This window comes from Capsicum annuum, chromosome 4 (genome assembly GCF_002878395.1).
Source record: "Capsicum annuum cultivar UCD-10X-F1 chromosome 4, UCD10Xv1.1, whole genome shotgun sequence".
Taxonomy (NCBI): Eukaryota; Viridiplantae; Streptophyta; class Magnoliopsida; order Solanales; family Solanaceae; genus Capsicum; species Capsicum annuum.
In genome coordinates, this window is record NC_061114.1 from 227,197,629 (window position 1) to 227,208,194 (window position 10,566).

The 10,566-nt window shown below is 36.7% G+C and overlaps 1 protein-coding gene across 3 annotated transcripts in view; it reads left to right on the forward strand.

The window, feature by feature from the left end:
- Positions 1-614: 614 nt before the first annotated feature.
- LOC107866968 (bifunctional nuclease 1) overlaps positions 615-10,566 on the forward strand; it is a 16,842-nt gene continuing 6,890 nt past the window's right edge. The window contains exons 1-4 of one of the 3 annotated variants that reach the window (XM_016713037.2): positions 615-818; positions 918-1,117; positions 1,205-1,270; positions 1,378-2,165. In XM_016713037.2, the coding sequence (XP_016568523.2) occupies positions 677-818; positions 918-1,117; positions 1,205-1,270; positions 1,378-1,518 (549 nt within the window). In that variant the 5' untranslated portion in view covers positions 615-676 and the 3' untranslated portion in view covers positions 1,519-2,165. Of the gene's footprint in view, positions 819-917; positions 1,118-1,204; positions 1,271-1,377; positions 2,166-10,566 lie in introns of those variants that run through there. The other 2 variants (XM_047411273.1, XM_047411274.1) reach the window with 2 other exon arrangements.

Here is a 10,566-nt window from a genome sequence, read left to right on the forward strand (position 1 = left end):
TGCTGCGTATTTTGACGTGCCAAATTAAACAATGATGACCCTACATATAGGGTGTAAGCTTCTTATTTAGTAATGAGATGAGTCTGCCGCTGTGTGATGGCATTACCACAATTTTTCCTACTTCTGCGTGCTTTGACATGCCAAATTTTGAAGTGGGTTGTAGGCCATTTGTTAGTGATCGGTTACTTTCACAAGGCAATCTTATCTTTCAAAAACAGTGACATTGATGAGAACCCTACTAGGTTCATATGTCAAAAAAAAATGGGGTTGTGGCCGGTGGCGGAGTCAGGATTTTCACCAAGGGAATTTACAAGTGAACATACGAACTAACTTAAAGGGTTTGACATTTACTATATATAAAAAATGGACAGCCCGGTGCACTAGAACTACCGCTATGCACGGTGTCCGGGAAGGGTCCCACCACAAGGGTGTATTGTACGCAGCCTTACCTTGCATTTCTGCCAGAGGCGGTTTCAATGCTTGAAACCGTGACTCCTTGTCACATAATATAATTTTAACCATATATACATAGTATAATTTTTCATCGAAGGGGATTCGGATGACCCTATCCAAGTACTGCTCCGCCCCTGGTTGTGGCATTTGTCCAAATAAATGATAAACAAATAAATAATAAGGTAGCAACTTATTTCTGTGGGTTAACTTTCCTTATGGTTTCATGATCAAGATGAGAGATGGCAGGCATTTGAAATGTGTCCATAATAATCCACAAGGAGGCCATCTACCTGATTATGCTCCACATCCAGCGACTGTATTGAGAATGGAAGATGGGACAGGGCTTCTTCTCCCTATTATTGTTTGTTTGTAGACATTTCCTTCATTTGTTTAAACGAATTGACGGTCTCTTAGGTGCATAAATCAACGGGATCTCATTTCTCTCTCTCTGTTTTATATGGCAGTGGAGATGCCAAGTGCACTGCTCATGGCGGCTGTGCGCAATGTCCCAAATTGTAAGTTTTCCGATCTAGGTGGTGGTAAAGCCATCCTGCCAAATTTCTTGCAGCGTTTATTTATTCTGTTACTGAAAAAGACAAATGTCGGCGCCAGACCAACAATGTATCAAGTTGTGAATGACATGGTTGAGAAGATGGGTTACACAGTAAGCTTATTATTTGTGCTTTATTCTTTTAAAAGAATAAAAGATGGGTTATCTTTTATTCTTGATCTGATAGTTCCCTGTTGAAAGGTTAAACTTGTTCGAGTTACCAAGAGGGTGCATGAGGCTTATTATGCTCAGTTATACCTAACAAAGGTGTGTATAATGCTGTTACTCTGCTGACTGATCATGTTCCCACATTTCAGTACATTTTTAGGCTAGGCTGTGCAACTTAACCATCTTTAATATGATTGTCATTACAGTCCGACAATGATGCTGAGTGTATTAGCTTTGATCTCCCTCCTGATGATGCAATCAACATTGCTGTGAGAAGCAAGGAGATAACTTGTCTCAAACATCTGTTTTATACACGATTAACTGATACCTCATTATTTTGGAGTTAACAACATATGCAATGTGTATCCTACTTCATATCTACCCTAAGCCGAGGACACAAGTACTACCAATTCATGATCCTTCCAATAATAATCTGTTCACCATTGATGTCCTGATCCCACCATGTTCTCTCCACAAACCAGTGACTTCTAGAGGCTTGTACTGTGCCCGGTACATGACTCCTCAGTCCTTTGTTTGCTGTAGGAGATCTCATCCAACTTTTCAATCGACTGTGAGAACTTCCGTATTTGTGCCTTATTTCTCCTAGCTGTGCTCCTCCTCCATTCACCTTCATCTGATCCTATTGTATCAACTTTGTTTTTCTTTTTGTTATTATAGTTGTACAGTTCATACCAAGTACTAAGGATGTAATTCAATTCAATCCCACCTCTATCAACAGGTTGAGCACAATATAGAAATTGTGTCCAATGCAATCCATATTTTCCTCAGTCCCCATAGCTATGTCCTATTTCCTCGCTTCAATTCAACTTTATCATGCCCTTGCACGAAATGATTGCTACATAATAAACCTTCTTCTGTTCAATTGTTCTAGGTGTCAATACTGTAGTTTATTGGGTACACACAATCTGTATTTTCACAACACTACTTCAACACTAGTTCAAGTTTAAAACAAGAACACTATGAAGTACAACAACACCCTCAACACAAGATCAAAATAATCTTTCAAAGAAGTGTGTTTTATTTTTTCAGAAGTTAAGATGAAACAGAAATGGCCAAGTCCTCCGAATTCACAGAGTGTCCTTAAGGAAATAATTTTCCTCAAGTACCCGAGGTTGTGGAATTTTCCTCCCAGGATAAAATGGCCAAACAAACCAACTATAGTGGTACCTCAAACAATTGGAATCTCTTCGAACTCACTCAACAATTTGATTGATCACACGAAATGTTTTGAAGACAAGAAGAGTTTGTATATTCAGAAATTTTTTCATACCTAAACCTGTGGATAAATGTAGGTTTATATAACCATCAAGTGCCCCTTCCCAAAGGTGGCAATGGTTCATCTAAAAAGGTGTATTTTTTGGAAGAGTCATTTCTGTTCATTCGAAACATTATGTCTTTCTGAACAGACACAACTATTTGAATAGTCACTCCTTTTCCAAAACAATGTCTTTTCCTCAAAGGTTGTGTCCCTCCATTTTCCATTCACACCTTTTTCATACATATTGAACCCAACAATCCCCCACATGAATGCAGAATAACTATTTTTTCGTAAAATTTTACGAAAAAGTATGTGATCATCAAGTAAAGACTGATTGCATTTGGATATGTGGGTTTCCCTTTGAACTTTCCGTAGTGAACATGCATCGGATGCACTCGATCAATCGGTAGATTTGATATCTTTGAACCGTCGAGCTTTAATGTACACCTAGACAACACGTCACACAACCAGCCTTTTAATGTTTATGGTTCTCACGGTTTTGTTCTTTTCAGCCATGAACACGTCCCGGATTTATGAGAGCTTAGAGAATAGGCCTTTACTAACATTCTCCTTGAAACGGCTTCCACTTCGCCCTCACATAGGTGATTTCTAAACTTTCAACCTCATAGATTAAACTATTTGGTCAAATCTGCCAAATTTAGATAATCATTAAAAGATTTTTCACCTTAGGTCTTATCCTTGTTTACTACACATTGTCTACATCTTGAGAATGGGTTGGGTAATTGACAATGTTGAACCTGTCAGAAACAACTTTGTTTGATCTCCTTGAACCTAGCTCTTGGGATCTCTAGTCTGCTAGGTAGAGTTACCGCTATGATGATTTGTCCTAGGCTTTAAACCCATTCCCTTGAATGTCCTTTCCACTTCTTTCTTAGATAGGCCTTTTATAAGTGGATCCGACACATTATCCTTTGACTTAACATAGTCAACAGTGATAATTCCACTAGAGAGAAGTTCTTTAATGGTATTATGTCTTCGTCTTATGTGACGAGATTTTTCGTTGTACATCACGCTCCCTGCCCTACCTATTGCCACTTGACTATCACAGTGTATACATACTGGTGCCACTGGTTTGGTCCAATAAGGAATATCTTCCAAGAAATTTTGGAGCCATTCTACTTCTTCACCGGCTTTATCTAATGCGATAAATTCAGATTCCATTGTAGAGCGAGCAATACAAGTCTGTTTGGATGATTTCCAAGAGACTGCTCCTCCACCGATAGTAAATACATATCCACTTGTGGATTTTGCTTCGTTCGATTCGGTGATCCAATTTGCATCACGATAGGATATTTATTATAATGCAAGGCATAGTCTTGGGTGTATTTTAGATACCCAAAACTCTTTTCATTACCATCCAATGAGTTTTGTTGGGATTACTTGTGTACCGACTCAACTTACTAATAACGCATGCTATGTCTGGTCGTGTACAATTCATTATATACATTAAACATTCCAATACTCTTGCGTACTCCAATTGTGAGTCACTTTCACCTTCATTCTTTCAAAGTACAAAGCTCACATCCAATGGAGTCTTGGCAATACTGAATTTCATATACTTGAGTTTTTCAAGTACATTTTTGATATAATGAGACTGTGACAATGCCAACCCTTGTGGAGTTCTATGGATTCTTATTCCCAAGATCACATCCGCAACTCTAAGGTCTTTCATATCGAACTTACTCTCGAGCATTCATTTCGTTGCATTTATGTCAGAAATGTCTCTACTGATGATCAACATATCATCCACATATAAACAAACAATGACTTGGTGATTCGAAGTGTCTTTAATGTAAACACATTTATCACATTCATTTATCTTTAACCTGTTTGCCAACATGGTTTGGTCAAACTTCGCATGCCATTTTTTAGGTGCTTGCTTTAGTCCATACAACGACTTAATAAGTTTGCACACCTTATTCTCCTTTCCTGGAACCATAAAACCCTCAGGTTGTTCCATGTAAATTTTTTCCTCCAATTCTCCATTTAGGAATGCAGTTTTCACATCCATTTGATGGATTTCAAGACCATATATTTCAAGTTGGGTTTCCTTCCTTTCCATGTTTCTTAAGGAATTGATTGTGTCTCTATTGAGTATATGATTGGCTGTAAGGATAGCCTCCCCCCCACAAGTTTTGCGGTAAATCGAAACTTATAAGCAAGACATTCATCATTTCCTTTAAATTTCGGTTTTTTCTTTCCGTAATTCTGTTAGATTGAGGTGAATACGGGGCCGTAGTTTGATGGAAAATTCCATTCTCTACACATATTTCGGCGAAGGGAGATTCATATTCTCTGCCCCTATCGCTTCTTATCATTTTTATCTTTTTTTCTAACTGGTTTTCTACTTCAATTTTGTATTGCCTAAACGCATCTATTGCTTCAAAGGTTGTGTCCCTCCATTTTCCATTCAAACCTTTTCCATTCATATTGAACCCAACAAATACAAGTCAACAAGTACTTAGCTTATAGTGATGGTATGAGAGTTGTTGAATCTCCAAAGCCAGTAGTGCACACTACTTGTTCAGACGGTCTATTGTTCACTGAGCTTGACAGGTAAACCTTCATTAGGGACCCCTTGTCAATCTGTCGCATCTTTTTTTTTTCAGAAAAAATAGTTCAACACATTGCCCAATTTTCTGGCATGGTATATATTTTGATAAAAAATGACTTAGTTTTACGAAATTTTGAAACTAGTTGAAATTCTTACTTCCATGTGTCCCAAATGATTACAGTATGATATATCATTGCATGAGATGTAGATGTCTGACAATGCCTTAGTTTGGTGTGACTATATAATCCAACTTGTTTTGTGGGTCAGGCCTGAAAGCAAATTAGAAACAAAAATAGAGTGTATGTACCTTAATCTGTTGCAACGGCAGTGTTGAATTTGCTATTGATACAATTGCCCCAAGTCAATCTTCGTCTTTCAAGAAAACGGAGAGTAGATTCACAAACTAAAAACTTCTTATTTGGATTTTGTTGATATTTTTGTTACTGTCTTTTGCTCGCTTGTTTTTTGACGGGGGGAGAAGAGTTGGAACATATATGGGAAGTGGAAGAAACCGTTCCCCCCAAGATTCAAAATTAAATCTTATCTACTCTTTTCCCTCTTAATATGTCAGATAACCCAAAAATAATTAAAATCGGGTCGGTCCACATAGGCGACCCATGACCCGTAATTCAAAATCTCCCACTTCGCACATGTTGGACTAGACCCGCACCAATACGATATCAACAAATCACCAATTCATACGGCAAATATTTCGTGCGACCTGTGAGCATTACGAGCTTTACCTTTAAGGTTTTATAAGCTACATTTAGGAATCCAATCACTTGAGGAAAGAATTCTCTACTAATATGAGGATACTAATACTCACAATAACCCAGACTTCATTCACTACTTCAATAGTTACATATCTGATCCCTCATCCTCTTAAAGAGGTGAACTCGAGTTCATGGTCAACTTTATATACACAATTACACTTGACTCTTATATGGTTAGTGTAATAGCCGGCTTGTGTAAACAAGTTAAAATATTCATTTTAATCGTCTTCCCTTTCTACTCGAATCTATCTGTTCCAAATCAACAGCTTTCTTACACATGCACCGCATTGCTGAATCTCTCATGGCTATTAGTAACATGCTAAAGTAGCAACACTGATCGAAACTTCAAGAAACAGTTAAAGGTCTAAGGGTATTTCAATAAAAAGTTAAAATAACTTTTTAGGGTCTCACACAATAAAGAAGCAGGGATTCATTCTTTCATTAATCCCATTGGTCACCAAGCACACGTGGTATAAAACACGTGTTACGATGTTATCACCTTATATTGGTGCGTGTGTCTCATTCTCTTAATCATTCAACATCGTACAGATCTAGGTCTAGACACCTCTAAATGTCTAACCTGAGTTTCTTTCTTTAATAATCCCCAAATTCATATTCTTAGAGAAACTCACATCTGGCTTTACAAAACAAGTCATTATCTTATGGTGAAACCTTTCTCTTCACATTCCTTGACGTAAGAGGTGATTGCTTGTGTGAGATAGCCAACCTCGCGACTTGTTCGACTTTTTGTATTAATAAAACACATTTCCGCATGCGTATAAGATTGAATCATAAATTCAAGATTCTTATATTGATAATAATTATAATCAAGTCATCAGCAATACATGAACATAATCATATCCTACGTAATCCTAGGGCCATAACATATTTCTCAAACAAGTCTCAAGATATCGCCTTAGTAAAAGGATCAGCTATTATTTCTCGTGTAGGAATGTATTGTAAATTTATTTCTCCACTTGCTACTATGTCTCTTATAAAGTTATACTTAATATCAATATGTTTGGTCTTGCTTTGATATTTAGGATCCTTCGTATATGCGATAGCCGCTTGACTGTCACAATATAAAATCATAGGACCCTTAGGATTCTTTGCGATGTTCAAATGCTCAAAGAATCTCTTCAACCAAACAGCTTCTTGTACTGCAGATGCACAAGCCACAAATTCTGATTCCATAGTTGACAGGGCTGTGCAAGTTTATTTCTTGCTTTTCCATGAAATTGCACCACCATTTAGCAAGAAGGAGTAATCGGAAATAGATTTTCTATCATACCGATCACCAGCCCAATCAGCATCTGTATAACCTCTTAAGGATAAATCGGATCCACTATTCATTCAAAAACGTTCCAAAATTTTCATTATGTATGTTTCTTGAGATAAACTCAAAATTTTCTTGGAACGGTCTCTTTGGATTTTAAAACCCAATATATAGTCTGTTTCACCCATATCTTTCATGTCAAATGACTTTGAAAGCCATGACTTAATAGTTTTTACATACTCCAAATTATTTCCAGCTAATAAAATATCATCCACGTAAAGCGAAAGAATCACAAACATTTCATTGGACTTTTTCACACAGATGCAATGGTCTTCATCGATCATAGTGAAATCAAATGAAATCACTTCCTTATGAAATCTCAGGTACCACTGCCTTGAAGACTGCTTAAGGCCATATATAGATCTGTTTAATTTACAAACCTTTTTTCTTGGCCTTTAACAACAAAACCTACAGGTTGTTCCATGTAGATTTCCTCTTTTAGTTCTCCATTGAGAAAAGCTGTCTTTACGTCCATTTGGTGTAATTCTAAATCTAAACGTGCAACTATAGACAAAAGCAGGCAAATTGAGGTGAATTTAACAATTGGTGAAAAAGTTTCCTCATAATCTATTCCAGCCTCTTGAGTAAAACCTTTTGCCACCAATCGTGCTTTGTGTCTTTCTATTGATCCATCTGATTTGCATTTGACTTTGAGAATCCATTTGTTCCCAATAGCTTTACGCCCATAAGGAAGATTAACTAGATCCCAGACTTTATTGATTTTCATGGACTCTAATTTTTCTCTCATCGATTTTATCCATTTATCATTTTCAGAACTCGATAAAGCCTCAGTCACAGAATTAGGTTCATCCAATTCTGTAGGAGATACCAAAAAGACATAATCCTCAATTTCATAAGATCGTTTAGGCACACCTTTTCTGGTACTCTTACGTAATTGAAGTTCAGATTCCTCAATAGGATTTTGGGATTCACAACTCCCACTTGGACCAGGAATTATTTCTTGATCAATAAAATTATCAAGCATATCATTATTTGATCATCTGAATTCAACATTTCGTAAAGAGGCTCATTTTTCTTTATTTCATTTCTTTTTGAAAAATTATTTTTCAGGAATGTGACATCTCGTGATTCAATTTCAGTAGTACTTTCATCTTCCAATTCATCAATGAACACATATCCTTTGAAGTGTTCAGAGTATCTTATAAAGATACATTTCTTTCCTTTTGGACTTAGTTTTCCAAACTTACCAAAACGATCTTTAATATATACAGCACAACCCCAAGGTTGTAGATCATTAAAGTTTGGTTTATTACCAGTCCATAGTTCATAAGGAGTAGAAGATACTGATTTAGAAGGCACTTTATTCAATATGTAGGTTGTAGTTAATAATGCATCTCCCCAGAAGAAGATTGGTAAATTTGCCTGCGCCATCATGGACCTTGTCATATCCAACAATGTTCTATTCCTCCTTTCGAGTACACCATTTTGTTGAGGTGTATAAGGAGTAGTCAATTGTATGACAATGCCTTTTTCAATACACAGTTCTTCAAACTATTTTAACAGATATTCACGTCCCCTATCGGTTCTTAATGTCTTTATATTTTTTGTCTAATTGATTCTCAACTTCATTCATATATCTTTTAAAGCATTCAAGTGCTTCTGATTTATGAGATATCAAATAGACATAAACAAAACGCATGAAATTATCAATGAATGTAATGAAATATGAAGTACCAGTCCTTGCTCTCACATTCATTGGACCACAGATATCAGAATGAATTAATTGCAATGGAAATTCGGCTCTTTTAGCCTTCCCAAATGGTTTACGTGCAATCTTTTCGGCAAGACAATTTTGACAAGTTAGCATTTCAATTTTGGAGAAAGAACCTAGATGTTCTTCCTTTGTCAATCTATTCATTCGGTCTTGCCCTATGTGACCCAATCTAGCATGCCATGTAATTATATCAACATCATTATTACTAGAATAACATGACATTACACAACGATCAACATAATAGTCATAAGTTGAAGGATTACAATCTAAAATAATAAAGCGGTCATAGCGATGTCCAAAATCATAAAAAACATTATCTAGAGTAATTCTTACATAATTACGACTAAAGAACAAATTAAAACTAACATCTAGGAGAACAGACACAGACACTAAGTTTCGTTGAATTTCTGGAGCATATAGGACGTCATGCAACATTAAAGACCGGCCTTCACGCAAATCTACTTTGTAAGTGCCAATCCCTTTGACTTCAAGTCTTGCATTATTTCCTACATAGATCCACCTTGATCCAGGTGAAACTAGACGGAACTCCACAAACGTTTCTCGATCTTGACTCACATGGTCGGTGGCTCCTGAGTCTACAATCCACATAGGATAAGATTCAGTTAATAAAATAGTGCTAGAAACATATGTAACACTTAGAGATGCGTTTAGAAATGCTACCTTTTTCCCTTCAGGATATTCATGAGCAAAATGCCCAAGATTTTGGCAATTGTAGCACTTCATCTTACTCTTGTCTTTCTTCTTGAAAAACTTTTTCTTCTTCTTAAGGTTTGGCTTGTTCTTTTTCTCAGAGGGTTCTTCTTCGGTCTCTTTACCTTTCCCTTTCTTTTTCCACTTCTTCTTACGATTGAATCCTAAAGAGTCCTTACCACTTGATTCAGCCATAAAGGCATTAGAAGCAGTTTTAGCAGCATCAAGCCGCTCATCTTTAAGTTCAACATGAAGTGCAACATCAAAAAAAGTTTTGATCCTGTCATTGTGGGTTAAGTTGACCTTCAGCTGTTCCCAACTATTGGGAAGAGATCAAATCACTGCTTGAACCTGCTGCTCATCCGAGAGAACATGACCAGCACTTTTGAGTTGAGCTATCATATTCGACATCACCCTAAAGTGTTGTTTGATGTTCTGATCATAACGCTTCTTGTAAGTGTCAAACTTGATAGTCAGCTGTCTCAGGTGGGTAATAGAAGTACCCTCATATGTTTCTCGCAAGTGTGTCCAGATGGCATTGGCAGTAGGAAATTTCTCACACTCATGTCTGAGGTCATCAACCACAGAACTTACTACGATTCCATGTGCAATAGAATCAGCCTTTTTCCAAGCCTTATAAGCTTCAAGGTCTCTCCTGGGTTGTGCAGTATTGCCCCTTATGGTAGACTTAAGACATGGTTAATACTTTTAAGAGAATTTCGCTCTTCTAATACATACCACATCTTACGACTCCAAATATCGTAGTTTTCTTCATTAAGTTTTTCTCCTTTGTTCAAGTCAGCAATTATGCTTTTAGATGCCATGTCTGTTATTAAGAGACAATTACGCAAGTATATTATCAATTATGCATGCAACTTACACATTCAAGTAAATCATTTCACATAAAGGTTTCACATTTAGTATATAATCGAAAGGACGCTTAAGAATCCAATCATCATATATTAACTAAACACTTAGCCAAAATT